Source organism: Lissotriton vulgaris, chromosome 7 (assembly GCF_964263255.1).
Source record: "Lissotriton vulgaris chromosome 7, aLisVul1.2, whole genome shotgun sequence".
In the NCBI taxonomy this organism is placed as follows: Eukaryota; Metazoa; Chordata; class Amphibia; order Caudata; family Salamandridae; genus Lissotriton; species Lissotriton vulgaris.
The window spans coordinates 1,603,901,588-1,603,917,433 of NC_141695.1; the positions used below are offsets into that span (position 1 = coordinate 1,603,901,588).

The 15,846-nt window shown below is 43.1% G+C and overlaps 1 protein-coding gene across 1 annotated transcript in view; it reads right to left on the bottom strand.

Annotated features, from left to right (window-relative positions):
• LOC147706077 (ciliary microtubule inner protein 1-like) overlaps positions 1-15,846 on the bottom strand; it is an 84,681-nt gene that overhangs the window by 36,959 nt on the left and 31,876 nt on the right. Inside the window, exon 3 of the mRNA XM_086932521.1 lies at positions 8,282-8,383. Within this exon, the coding sequence (XP_086788647.1) occupies positions 8,282-8,383 (102 nt within the window). The remainder of the gene's footprint in view (positions 1-8,281; positions 8,384-15,846) is intronic.

The window sequence follows — 15,846 nt, forward strand, 5'->3', positions numbered from 1 at the left end:
CACAGATCCTCTGTAGCCTTTAGAAACTCTAGACCGTCCATTTTGGGACATCGATCTTAAAACATATGAAGTTTCTCAGCATTGTTTTGCATATGGTGTCTCTAATAGTGTGTACCCCATAACCTAAGTTGGGTGTCTGCCCCAGAGTAAAGAACTAGGCGAGACAAAAGTGTTAATAACTTTATGCAACATGAGCACACTAGGTGAGACACTTTCTTTTTAAACTTTATTCAACTTTACTGAGCATGAATTTTAAAACCAGGGACACAAACTACAAATCCCCAAAGGTCTTCATGGACCTGTAGTTTACTGGTCTCACATGAGGCAACTATACACCACGTGATGCAGTGACGCATCTACGTTTGATGCGACCACGCCCCCTCCAACCCAGCACTGTTCACAGTTTCACCTTTCAAATGGCGAGGGCAATCGGGGAAACCGTGCGAAAGCCCAGGGATGCAGACCAATTAGGTGTGCACCCATGGCAGGACCCCTGATGTTGTAAGTATGGGACAGTATGGACGGCTGAACACACACTTTGGAGGTATGATGTAGTTCTTTCTCTGAATAAGAGTCTCTAACGGCACAAGAGGCTCTTTTATGTTTTTTCTTTAAAATTCACTCTCTTCTACGGACCAAACTGACCAGAGTTTGACTAAAGGGCTACCTCGTAGTGCTGCGGTCCCCTGAGAAGCAGACACTCTCCCGAATTGAGGTAAGGGGGGCGCTATACAAATGGTCAATTTGATTTGAATAACTGATGACGTACATGAGATGTAGTGTGTGGTCTGAGTGAGAAGGGTGTGGTGTGGGGACGAAATTCTACGGAATATGCATTCACTTCACTTGGATTAGTGGCAGAATGCAAGTCATATCACCACTTCCCTAAATAGTTAACAGAGCAGTTGGCTCTCTTAGGATTCTGATTCAAAATCACGTACAAATGGCTACAACGTATGATGGTTCCTACACACCCTCCCTGTTTGACAAGCATGGGTGTACAGATCTCATCACAGATGGAAATTTTAAAACGCAAGAATTATTTTGATGGTTGTTCTTTTTTCCCCTTTTTTCTTTCTCACAGATGGAGTACTGCACACCTATTGAGGAATAAGATAAGTGATCTTTTTTTCTGGAGTGTCACATTAAGGAGCAGCTATCTGCCCTTACATATATAGCGATACGTATCAACCTCTTGTGATAATTACCAGGGAGGAAATTCTGGGCCTAAAGAAAGTCTGGGAACTTTTTAGGCTAATTTTCGGATTGAAACATGTTGGCACCAGGGTCATAGGACCATAATACTCCTTGTGACCCACATAGTTTTTTGTATTTTAATATCCCCTGCGGGACTAATTCCGGGTTGGAGGGGGCGTGGTCGCAACAAACGTAGATGCGTCACTGCATCACTTGGTGTATAGTTGCCTCACATGAGACCAGTAAACTACAGGTCCATTCACTAATAAAGGAATACCGGGATCTGCAGGAGGATTTTTAATCTTTATACTCCATGGCCATTTCTTCCTAAGTGCTTCCTGATACATGGTCGAGCCCACTCTGACCTTTAGGAGTCAGGGTGAACCAGGTGATGATATATGAACAAAAGGAATTGCTTCCTTTCCCACGATCTAGTGGGTAATAATTAAAAGGTCTTTTTCATTTTCCCCATTTCTTTGAGCTTTTAGACTGTGTCTAGAAGCCCGTGGGGTAATTGTTGTGGCAGAATGTTTTTGTTTTAGACAAAAACCGATCTTTCTATCACACCTAACTAGAACATTACTTTAACCTATGTCTTTTGCAGTCTATTTCTAGTGTTTTTTCAATGTAAAGTAATATTTTATTACCATATGTAAAGCCAACTCCTCCCCCGCCACACATAGTCTTCAGCCATGTACAGCGTGCAGTTGTCCGCAGGGCCTGACTTGAGCCAGATCCCTTCCCACAGGCAGCCAACCCCGCACTGCGCACAACCTTTGGTCATGCAGAGCAGGAGGGTAGCAACAGAGCCTGGCCAGCAGAAAACCCTTCCCAAAACCAGCATTGTTGCTTACTACTAATAGGAGGCCTAACGGGCAGAGCTTGTTGCTGATTAGGTAACTTTTGCATACTCAGTCGTAATTATAAGGGAATACCACTTACTCTGCTCTCAGACCAGGAGACGACAAGAAAGAAGCCACTCGTCTTGGACAAACACTACAGAAGACATTGCACTCCAATAAATCAAACACGATGCATTCACCTCCATCAAGGATTTCAGATCGTTTTTCTACGTGCAATTGAAAAGAAAGAACGCTGTGCATCAGCCTGGAAAATGGCAGGAAAATCGTTGCATACTACTAACTGGAAGGAGCTGGGCCAAAGGGACAGAGCTTGTAGGTGATTGGGTACCTTTGCATACTCAGCAGAAATTAAAAAGGTAGAACTGTGGACTATATATTTTTTTAAAGGGGAGGGGGACCCCATCTCCCGGGTCCTGAGTTTAATATAGGTTGGAGCCCTGGTGCCCATGCAGGGCACCCATCATATACAACGTTGGCAACCGCAGGGGAGGCCTCGGGCCCCTGCAGCCCCAGCCTGCTCCCCACAAGCTGTGGGAGCCTGCATTGGTCCAGCCAATTGGACAGGCTATTTCTGCTGCTCTCTCTGGGTAGGAGCCATATCTTGATCAGTTTCCCTGCCTGCACAGATCTTCAGTCTGCTCCCAGCGGAAAGGAGCATTTCTAAAGCTCCACCTGCTGGAAGCAGACTTTGTGTTTGCTTCCATTGGCAGGAGTTTTAAAAATGCTCCCGCCAGGCAGAACCAAACATAAGTTTCATTGCCCGCGCTGGTGCAGGCAGGGAAACTGCTGTGTTCGGGAGTGTGCTCCCTGAAACACAGCAAGTGAGCCTGTCCTGGGGATAGGGTCCCTGTGGAAGCATGCAGCTCATGGAGGGGGGACAGGCATCTTACTCCCCTAATTATTTATATAGGGCCCCAGGGATGGGGTCTTCGGGTCCAAATGTAGCACAGCAAGGAGCCGCTATTTTGTTGGGAGGTTTTTTCGATCCCGCAGGATTGCAGCAATATCACAGGCTTTTTTATTTTCAATTTTGGACAGAGGGGGGTTCCCTCTGAATCCCCCCGCATGTGTCCTATGGGGAAAGGTTATCCCTACCTTGCCCCCTAATATTATTATAATTTCAGGACAGAAGACTGAGTCGCCGAGTCCTGTAATGGCTGCCATAAGTATTTTTCAAATGTTGCTGGCAGCCACTCAGAGTGCTCCACAAGAGCAAGATGGCCAAAGGGAAAAACAGTTCCTTGGGCCAACCAGAGTGCTTGATGTTTTAAAATTCGGTTTGAGGGACTCTTGTGAGAGTCCCACAAACCCAACCATCCAGATATACAAATACTTTTAAACCTTAAGTTATCAAAAACATCTGAACGGGTTACACCAAATCACAAAAAGCACAATCTGCGGACCAAGAACTAGCTTCCTGCCAAATTTGGTCTAATTCCGTTCAGTTTTTGCAGTAGTGCTTCTTAAAGAGATCTATAGAAACTACATGTACATTTAGAGGAACACGATACCAAATTTACACTGAACTGGATTTCAAATGTGAAGTCTTAATTTAGCAGTGTAGTGTGTCCCAAAAAGGTTTTTGACTGCCACTATTACTAATTTAAGGAAGTGCTTTCTGCAAACATCTTTTACTACTGTGGTATGAAAGCTGTTTCTTAGCTGCTGTAATGTGCGGCAAGAAGGTTTGTGTATATTTGTTGTGTGGCATTTTGTGAGGGGGTTATTTTTTGTGCTGCAATATTGTAATGTGATGTTGCTGTGTGGTACTGTGGTTGTTGTGTTGCTTCTATTTTGACTCTTTTTCCAGGTTATGAATTGTTTGCTATGCTGCTTTTAAACTGTTATTGTGTTGTGTTCTGGTTTTCATTTTAGAGATGTGTTAAATTGCTGCTACTTTTCTAACCAAAAGAGCACATTTCTTTAAAGTTCCACTAACAAACATCACTCACCACTGTCTAAGGTGGTAAAATACTGCTCGCCAGCTCTCCACCTATTCAACTTACCCAAGATCCCACAACTATGGCAGAGATTGTGTCATAACTTAGTAGCAGCTTTTCCAACTAAGGGGCTTATTAACTCCGGTCGGCAGTCCCGACCGCTTAATTATGGTGTGTTCGCATACTCACATTTCCCTATCTATGGGAGCATGTGTTACGACTGTAAACCAGCCGTAGCACACGCTCTCATGAGAAAACCGGAGTTTGTGTTCATCCTTGCACCCTGTGACAGGCATCTCAGGGTGCCTGCCACACGGTGCCAGGATCAACAAGCCATAGATGTCCCCTTGGCCCCCAAACAGAGCCCACAAATAGAAGGGGGCCCTGCTAGGGCCCCCCTCCCAAACATGCTATCAGACAGGCTTTCTATGTCGGAAAGTCCAGCATGGAAACCCTGTTGGCAACCGTACATAGTAACCTGGATGGCGAAAACGCCGTCCATATGGATTACGGGCCGGTTTCCGGCTGGCTGACTGATTCCTTGAGCCCATCGGAATCCAGCCGAAACGACCGGCCAGTTTCACTTCTGACCACCTAAATTATAATTAGGCGGTTAAAGCGAAAATAACAATCTCGGTTGGAAAGCCTCCGACCTAAGGTTGGAGGCTTTCTGACCAAGATCGTAATCAGCCAATTAATGTGATATGGCTGTGGTTGAGTACAGAAGTGCAATCTGAGAGCTTTGTGTACACATGTGCACAGTGTAAATCAGGAGAGGAAGGCCTTGTTACTTTTTAATGAATGCTCACTGCTGGGATAGCTACGCACGGAGAAAGATCTGGATAAACACAGTAGCAGCTAGCACGTAGGCAGAGTGGGGGGTTGGGCATATGTTGTGGTGGTGCATGCATTCATGCAAGGTGAGTGGTGTTCGTAAAGTAAAAAACAATTAACTTGCTTACTGCACAACCTCTGACGTCCTCCTCGCTCTGGTCTTGTCGGGCTCCAGTAAATTCCGTTAAGCAATTATGGCACTGTTCTCATGCTGGTAACCAGCATGAGAGAAGTGTCAGGATTGGAGGGAGTGGTCTCCCTCAGCGCTCTCAAGAGCATTGGAGGTCTGAGCTTTCCCTAACCCAAAGACAGCTGGGTTAGAGAATTTTAAAATGCCCATGTCTGGCTGGCCGTCGCAAGACAGCCGGTCAAAAAGACATGCACACTTTAAACTAAAGGGCACATGTTCCTGTTGCCACTAAGCAGCAATGACCCCGCCCTGTCCTGACACTAGGTTCAGGAAGGAAGGGTAGAAAATACAATGGTAATATATTAACTTTATTACCTTTTTATTTTTCATCCCTGGGTGGCATTTTAGGCAGTGGGGCAACACTCCTCCGTACTAATGAAGGAGGTGCTCTTTGATAAACATTCAGATAGCGGTGCATTTTGTGTGGTCATCCTTTATCTGAGCACGTACAGGGACATCAGTGTATACTGAAAACCATGACAAAGATGCGCTGTGAGCGCTCTATATTCGGCTAAGCACTGAAATTTAAGCATACTGCATGACAGGATGGTGTTACATTTTTCCACTATCAGTGCCTAATTTGTAAAAAATATATATATATATATATATATGTAACAGTGCTCTCGTCAGGAGGCCACTGCGGCTTGCACTACACATTGCCTCTGCCTTGCTGCCAATAATAGTAACAACACAACTACTAACCATCATACTCCTTAAGGTGTGACAATCAGGACTATTTCAGTCCGCCAAGGCTATGCGAATGGCTTGGGCAGCTGGTGGTAGTTATTTTTAATGTATCAACACTAAAGAGCATAAACAGCAGACCAAGGTCAAGCACATTAGTTCCGTGTGTTCACAAAATCAAGTGGTATAACCACTTCCAACATCCGCTGTTTAAGGATGTTTAAATAGAACTAGTATACAAAAACAGAAAGGAAGGTGGATCCAATTAAGTCAATAGAGCGAAAGATGGTTTTAAAAAGTCTCTTCTTTATTCAGAAATCATAATTTTCAATCAACAAAGGCACAGCCAACGCGTTTCGTTCCCCTTGTGCCACGGGAACTTAGTCAGGGCAAAAAGTATGTGTTGCGAAATCGACCGTCAAGATTACAGGAAAAGGATCTGTTCTGGTAATAGACGTCCCAATAGAATAGTGCTTTAAAAAGACCCTGAGGGTACCAAATTAGAATTCCTCACGAGGTCAACCGTCAGAGGTTTGCTGTACAATCCAATTTGTTGCAGATAAGCGCCAAAATTTCTCGCTAATCTGATGAAAAGTGCTTGAAATGGTCGAAATAATGACCGAGAAGGTATAGATTTACACCTAAGATAAAAAGGGGAGTTATATTTCCTCCAGAGAATGAGTACCTCGCTACGAATAGGGCGAGATTCCAATTAGGTAAATTGGGACTGTTCTTAACGTAGCACTTCCAATATATACAGCGGTCAGTTACAAACATGAATGCGGCACCTGTAGTCGGGCACCGGGATCGCAAAGCACCGTCGGTTCGAGACACCTACCGACGGTGCTTTGCGATCCCGTTCTGTGGAGGAAATATAACTCCCCATTTTATCTTAGGTGTAAAGCACTATTCTATTGGGACGTCTATTACCAGGACAGATCCTTTTCCTGTAATCTTGACGGTCGATTTCGCAACACATACTTTTTGCCCTGACGAAGTTCCTGTGGCACAAGGGGAATGAAATGCGTTGGCTGTGCCTTTGCTGATTGAAAATTATGATTTGCGAATAAAGAAGAGACTTTTTAAAACCATCTTTCGCTCTATTGACTTCATTGGAGTGCACCTTCCTTTCTGTTTTAGTTATTTTTAATGTATATAGACAGCGCCACCTTGTGGCAGACTGTCACAAACACCGGTGTTGACATTTAAGTGCTGGTGCCGAGTGCCTCTTATGTACTCTTCGCCGCCACTCCAAGGTTCTGCACCCTCCTCAAACTGTGATTGGGTTTTTTGTTTTTTTTTGTTGAGAGGTTTTCAATAGAATGACTTTGTAAGAGCCTTAACAGCAAAATGATTAACCTAAAAGTCTAAATGTTTTCAACTCACCATGATTGCTTTGTAAAAAATATTTGTGCTCAATGTAGACAACTTGGCACTATGAAGGGTAATTTGTAGTACAACACTGCAATGCACCCTCAATCGTCATTTACTCATAGTGCCTATTACCTTCTGCCGATCCGGCTAAAAGGCAAAGGAATGGCTCTTGGGACAGTTGGCTTGCAAAAGAGTGAGTGAGTCTGTCGTGACGCGTTAAAACGACAACCATGGCGCTTTGGCCGCCTGGAAGTGCTGAGACTTGAACTGAGGTAATCTAAGAACCAGGATTTACTCTTATTCCCCAGAGTGGGACAGATAGGGTGTGTTAATGTATCGGGTGAGAGATTCCAGAGGAACAGTACCTTTTTTCTCATTGGGGAACAGATCAAACTTAGCAATGACCTCTAGCTTTTTTCTATGATATGCATCAGGTATACTCTACAACTCAAAGGTACGTTAATTAGATGCTTGGAAGGTAATCTAGCATAAAGGCTATTTTAATAGATTTAGAAGGAGTTCATGAAAGCCACAACCAATACTTCTCTATTGTTTCTGGATGGAAGTGAAGAATTCTTGAACGGTTGCTACACTGAATATATATAGTCTTAACCGCAATGCCTACATGTAGTTTGAACAACATATCTGAATCTACGAGGATTCTGGATTTTCTGAACCTACGAAAGTTGAGATCAATAGTTTATCAATGCAAGATATTTTCATGACTACCAACAGTGGCGACTTCTAGGTTATTGCACCTAACCGGATGTCCCTTATTACTAGGCAACAGCTACCAAAGAGAAACCTTCTAAACCACTGTAACATGGAATCTTATGCGTGGATCACAGTTTAGAGCCGATTTACGAGTACAGGATGATTCACAATATGAAATACAACTAAAAAGTTGACAAGAGCCACAATGTCCCGCACTAACTGTCCATAATGGGTGAGGCCACACTTGATGAATGGCTGACCAAGTTCCTCGTCCTTGTCTGAAACCAAACCAGCTTGGAGACAGATATGAGCGGGTACCATCTTAGACATTCTTTGATTTGTCTGCAAACCACAGAATCTTTTCATTTAAAATGTGATTGCTTTCCTAATAAAATGTATGCAACATCAGGTCAGTTATCGTTAAACTTGAGGACACTTCTTTACATGCAGAGCTAAGATTGATAAGACATAGTCTGCTTTCAAACCTTAATATACTTTTCTGGTGGAGACGTGGATCGAACTTGCAAATGTTCTGGAAGATTTAGCCGGATTGATTCCTTCTTGCGTTCGCCTGCATCATTAGACAACTAAAAACAAGCAGGAATTCAAGCATTACACATTAATTTCAAGACTTTATTTTTTTTTTTTTTACATATATTTTGTGGATTTAATTAAAGGCAAAATGTATCATGGTTGCATTGCACATGGTAAGATTAAAAATAGGCTGATGAATGAGCAGGAATTACTTCGATCTCAGTTCAAACCACTCATCGGCAGGCAATTTGTCGCAACATAGGGTGATATTTGCATCAGAATCATTACAGAAAGAATTTTACACAAGACTGTCCCCTTCTGGATGACGATTTGACGAAGATGAAGTCAGTGATGAAACTAAAGTGTTTTTCTGGAACCACGAGCACTGCATACACACAGCACTTAAGAAATAGATACATACGTTTTAAAACATTTATAAATTAGGGAACGATTTGACAAATGGTCATGAAATCCTAGTACAACAGACGTTCTGGGTAAATTTTTAAGCAAAGAAGAAGACAAAGAAGTGCATGGATTTCTATCCCATCTTCACTTGAACGCCCTTCTCAGAATCTTTTTTTAAAATATTTCTGTGAATATGGGGAACAACGTTTGTTGCAGTGTGCTTTAAGTATTTTTTTCACATGGGGCCTCCATATTACCCAGCATCCACGAACCACAATTATTCACAATCTTCAGCCACCCAAAGGTAAATACATTTGCCATTGATGAACAAGCTATATTTCCATGGTGTCTGCTGGCCTTTACTTTTTCAAAGAAAGACACAACGAAAGATCTGGGACTACAGAAGGATGTGCTGACCCTGTCCTACTGCATTCACGAAAGTCCACAATTACGCTGGCCAAATTAAAAAGAAAAAAACAAACCTTACCACAATGGAACAACTTCTCATAGAAACTCTTTTGGTAGATTTTACCAATTTTCCATTAACTGCCAGTAGCTCACCAGTGCATTCGCTTTGGTGCACCATGTTAAGCTAGGTAACAACATGAATGAAAATAACCTGGATCTCCTCATTTTAATTCACAGTTCATTCCAACAAAACTCTCATAGACTCCCCTATTCTATTCAAAGTCTCCATTATCCGATTAGAGGCATGCTACGATACTAGTGACCGTACCCTGATACACAAAAGCTTTCTCCCATGTTGCCAAGCGCATTCTACCTTATAACAGTTAGCATTTATAGTTTCACACACTAAGTAAAATTCAGCACAAAAACTTTGAAGAGCTTCAATCATACCACAGAGGGAAAACAATTGGGTGGAGCAATGTGCTAGGTCTAATACATCTCAAATATTACATTCTCAAGACAGAATTGAAGCGTTTGGGGGACAGCATGTCATAGTTTGTGTCAAACTTTGTGACATGAAGCCACCTAGAACACCAGGTTAGATGCAAGGAGTGTGCTACTGCCCTGGTGCATCAACACTGCATGCCAGGGACAGTGAGGTGCAGGCACTGCCTATGGTCTGCCTAGTTAAGACCAAATGGAACTGCATCTACAAGGTCTCGGGGAATAGATGGAGAGTGGTGCCACTGACAAACTGCAGACAAGTGTTTTGCATTGCCCTCGCCACAACCATAAACTGGAATTTTGGCCAAAAAAGGCTGCTTCCCCGACAGGCGTCCTGCCACAGCCAAAAGGTTGCGCAAAGGACTACGCTCAAGTATCAAAAACAAAAAGTACAGTTACGGGACTTACGCTGCATTTCTTTGTGGCAGTTCAGGCCCAGGTAATGTTTATACCAACCCTGGTTCAGATTAACAGTATAGCTGTACTGGCAACAACTGCAATGAAGGCTATTTGCCTAATTTGATGAACTTTGCTAAACAAAATAAATCTTCAATAATGCCTATAAAGATCCACATGGGCAAGTCTTGCTAGAATTCCTCGCTCACTTATGATATATAAATTGAGGGAAGCGGCACCAGAATATTGCACAGAGGATCCCCAGTTTGGGAACAGGACCAGGTATGCCCATCTGCTGTATGACGTAAAGTGGAACTGACTGAGGATGCACCACAGGCCAACTCCGGATGCATGCTCTCCTACCTATCTTGCAGGATTCAGTTACAAGTAAGCATTGGTGCTCAGGTTGAGCTGGCAGGCAATACTTCCCAGCAACTACAAAAATAGGAGTCTAGAGGGAAAGACAACCAGAACTAGGACGCCCTCCACTCTGTAAGCTAATCAACAACACCAGTCCTAGTTCTTGTGGCAATATTCACTTATTGGACTGTAAACATCAATGGTCGACATTCGTTACCCAAGGGATCTCTTTAATCTCAAGATAATCCAAATGTTTCAATCTACTGCCTCTTTAAAACAACAACCTCTCTGATCTATACAAACAAGACAGCACAGACAAAAAATGTGTGAAAAGCGAGATGGCACCTCACGGGCGCACCACCAATGGGACCCCTGGTTGGTACTCACCAGGATGGCCCTGTTCTCATCATTGGTGCCATCAAGCTATAACAAAAACGTGTCTCGAACCCCAAAAATAAAAAAGACAGTGGATGGTGCAGTGGACACAACTTATATGTGACACAACTAACAACATGTAACATTTAACATACAAGTCACTGTGCAACTAGGACAATAAACTTTACTTTCGTTCCTTTCTTTGTTGCAGACAGTAAACACACATATACTAAAAAAGGAGAGAGTGAATACTACCTATCGATTCACACTCTACTTACAGCCGACATGTTTCATTGCCTTGGTTTCTATCAGGCAATTTCTTCAGGGCAATTCACTTTAAATGCCACTGCAAGAGACACTGATTCTTGGGTGCTGTAACACAAACAAACAGATATGTGGTCACCTGGTATCCCTCCCTGTGTTCTGCATACCAAGCTATATATCAAACCACCATGCTGTATTGGTAAATAAATAAATGCCATTATTACCCTGCACGCAGTTTTGCCTCTCATACCAGTCATAAAGTCATGAAAATTCGGAATCCAGCCCCCTTAGGTGAGCATGGTCCTATCTCCCCGTTAGAGAAAAATACTGAAAGGCAAAAACCACAGCACACTCAGTTATCTAGGTATTGGAGCCTTCTCCTACCTTGTGAAGTATATACAGCCTGGACCTAGATAAACTAAAGGTTACCGGTGACAGAGTAGCGGTCGGCGTCCTCTCAACCCTCGAACGCCGACCGAGTGCACCCCTGCTCATTTACCGGCGTCAGTGCCGAATTTCGCGCACTGCGATTGGTCTGCGATGTCAGGTGACGCTGGACCCGGCTGCCGGTATTCGGGTTCTCTGATTGGTCCCTAGGGTTAGATAGCTTCTATGCTACTAGAGTGCCGGTCTTCAAGAGAAGAACGCGGCCATATGTGAACGGACCCCTATGTCTGATGTTAGATAGGATTGGGAGGCAAAGCATGTATGCGCCTATATTTTAATGTAAAATGTACAAGTGGCGAAACTGCACATAACTACACTTTCGGTGTACGAAGGGAATAGATCGCCTAAACGTACACTTTATTAATAAATAATTTCGGTGTTAGCTGATGGCGAACTCTGCTGAATTACAGGATATTCTGGAGTTGATATTGCAGAGCCAACTAATTTAAAACATAGTTTTATCAGAGCGGTTGCCATGTTAGTAAAGTCTATGGGTGATGTAAAACTGTCAACACTGTATTAGTCGAGATGGAGTTAATACTAGTTGCCCACCATAATTTAACAGGACTGGCAATCTGTTATTAGCTAATGTGGACATATCACCTGTTCAGCCTAAGCAGATAAGATGTTGTAAATATCTCAATCTTACTAATGTGGACATATCATATATTAAGCCTCATCAGAGAAGGTGTTATACATATCTCAATCTTAAATGTTACCAAGAGTTAGGGGGACAGCAGACTACTGCGCCTGAGTAGCTGTCTCCGAGCGCAGTAGTCTGCTGTCCCCCTAACTCTTGGTACCTCTCCATCTTAAATCAAAAGTAAATTACCTTTGTGAATTAACATCTATTGAAGGTACACATAAAATTGTAACATCCACATTTAAGATTGAGATATGTATAACACCTTCTCTGATGAGGCTGAATATATGATATGTCCACATTAGTAAGATTGAGATATTTACAACATCTTATCTGCTTAGGCTGAACAGGTGATATGTCCACATTAGCTAATAACAGATTGCCAGTCCTGTTAAATTATGGTGGGCAACTAGTATTAACTCCATCTCGACTAATACAGTGTTGACAGTTTACATCACCCATAGACTTTACTAACATGGCAACCGCTCTGATAAAACTATGTTTTAAATTAGTTGGCTCTGCAATATCAACTCCAGAATATCCTGTAATTCAGCAGAGTTCGCCATCAGCTAACACCGAAATTATTTATTAATAAAGTGTACGTTTAGGCGATCTATTCCCTTCGTACACCGAAAGTGTAGTTATGTGCAGTTTCGCCACTTGTACATTTTACATTAAAATATAGGCGCATATTAAAAAGGTTATGCATGCTTTGCCTCCCAATCCTATCTAACATCAGACATAGGGGTCCGTTCACATATGGCCGCGTTCTTCTCTTGAAGACCGGCACTCTAGTAGCATAGAAGCTATCTAACCCTAGGGACCAATCAGAGAACCCGAATACCGGCAGCCGGGTCCCGCGTCACCTGACATCGCGGACCAATCGCAGTGCGCGAAATTCGGCACTGACGCCGGTAAATGAGCAGGGGTGCACTCGGTCGGCGTTCGAGGGTTGAGAGGACGCCGACCGCTACTCTGTCACCGGTAACCTTTAGTTTATCTAGGTCCAGGCTGTATATACTTCACAAGGTAGGAGAAGGCTCCAATACCTAGATAACTGAGTGTGCTGTGGTTTTTGCCTTTCAGTATTTTTCTCTAACGGGGAGATAGGACCATGCTCACCTAAGGGGGCTGGATTCCGAATTTTCATGACTTTATGACTGGTATGAGAGGCAAAACTGCGTGCAGGGTAATAATGGCATTTATTTATTTACCAATACAGCATGGTGGTTTGATATATAGCTTGGTATGCAGAACACAGGGAGGGATACCAGGTGACCACATATCTGTTTGTTTGTGTTACAGCACCCAAGAATCAGTGTCTCTTGCAGTGGCATTTAAAGTGAATTGCCCTGAAGAAATTGCCTGATAGAAACCAAGGCAATGAAACATGTCAGCTGTAAGTAGAGTGTGAATCGATAGGTAGTATTCACTCTCTCCTTTTTTAGTATATGTGTGTTTACTGTCTGCAACAAAGAAAGGAACGAAAGTAAAGTTTATTGTCCTAGTTGCACAGTGACTTATATGTTAAATGTTACATGTTGTTAGTTGTGTCACATATAAGTTGTGTCCACTGCACCATCCACTGTCTTTTTTATTTTTGGGGTTCGAGACACGTTTTTGTTATAGCTTGATGGCACCAATGATGAGAACAGGGCCATCCTGGTGAGTACCAACCAGGGGTCCCATTGGTGGTGCGCCCGTGAGGTGCCATCTCGCTTTTCACACATTTTTTGTCTGTGCTGTCTTGTTTGTATAGATCAGAGAGGTTGTTGTTTTAAAGAGGCAGTAGATTGAAACATTTGGATTATCTTGAGATTAAAGAGATCCCTTGGGTAACGAATGTCGACCATTGATGTTTACAGTCCAATAAGTGAATATTGCCACAAGAACTAGGACTAATACTTCCCAGCAAGCCTGAGCCTGTAGGCACACTCTAAGATCAGACTTCAGGCCCTGGATACATGTATGCTCCGTCAAGCCCATTTTACAAGCAACAGCTACATACCTGGGCAGAAGGTGCAATCAAGCTTACACCTCCTGCAGATAAACATCTTGTGAATGCTAACAAAGTCGCAGGCGATTGGATGCATGCTGCTAGGCCCTGGTGAATGCGTTCTGATCTCCAACAACAAGCCTTTGGTTACAGAGGTATGCACTCTCCTCTTTATCCTCTTTATTGATTGATCATATGATGTATGGTCAGTGGTTTCCCACCACCCTAAACACAAAAGAAGGCTTTTGAGAGCCCAGTAAAGACACTGGAGCATTCACCTATCTCATGCTATGCTACTGAAGCTACAACTAAACCGGAAAGTCAACAAATGGAAGAGCTCACATACATCAACAAGCACTGGCAATTCCAACAGGTCTGTCTTTTAAATGAAAGTGCCTCCTCAAAGATGGCTTGAGGCATATAATAGGCATTCATACATACACTCTGTCATTCATCTTAGAACTCATGTGCCCATTCATCCCCCCCACTGACTCATATGCAAGATAAATTAAAAGTAGAAAAACAAAAAAATATGCTGGGACCTAAACATTGCAGGCGTATGCTTGCCATAACTAATACGGTTAAACATGGCAGCAGGCGGCCCTCTTGCAGTGGTATTGTACATGGTGTTTTGTTGTTTAAAGTTCCATCATGGCTGTTTCAGAACTAATGTGTTGGTCATCTCAGAATGGTAAAAAAATGAAACTATGGAGAAGGACCTTTCTATTCAATTGGACATGTTGCCCTCACAATTACTTACTATCCAATGTCATTTATTTGCTGTTCACTATCGCGCTGTGATGCAATTATTCTATTAGAGGGCAAAGACTCCCAAAAATAAGAAGAAATATGTCAACATGTTTGATTTCTTTCTGAGTCTTTCCTTTTTTACAGTTATCTGTGTTTGAATCAGCGTCATTAAGCATTGCAATTGGCCCAGTGTTGCTTGTTTACACCAGAATGATGTATTCTAATTTACATAGTTTGTTTCTTTTCTTTTGTTAAAACTGGGTCTTATTGCTACACTCTAAATGATCGCAAACACAAGCAGATAATGGACGGAGCGCTGAAACTTTTCATACACTCACCCGCAGTCACAGATCTGGGTTGAATCCACCATCATTCTTTAGCTCACTTCGCCACCCCGGTTCATACACAGCTATATCCAAATCAGTCTTGACCCTGTGCCTCTTGGGAACAGCCAAGCCATGCCCCCCCTGCCTGATGAGGGGTGAAACCTCGAAAATGGTCCTAGGACGCTTGTTTCCAGTCAAGGGAGGACCTGGCATGGCAGTTCGGGCTGGACTGTTCCCATTGGGTGCAGGGTCAAGACTGATTTGCATATGGTTGGGTCCAAACTGGAATGGCATGGTGAGCAAAAAAAACTATGGATTTAGGCCCTGATCTCTGTACTGGGGTGAATGTCTCTGTACTGGGGTGAATGTATGACATTGCTCTGCATTCTATCCATCAATTGTTCTTTTTGCATTTGTCACCTCGAGTGGGACAAGTATGCCCAGAAGTGGGGTCCCGTGCTCTCAATGCCACTGGAGTCAAGCTATCCTAGCTATTCAGGGGTGAAACCCCAAAACCGGTGCTAGGATGCTTGTTTCCAGTCCAGGGAGGACCTGGCCTGGCAGTTCAGGCTGGACTGTTCCCGTTGGGTGCAGGGTCAAGACTAATTTGCATATGGTTGGGTCCAAACTGGAATGGCATGG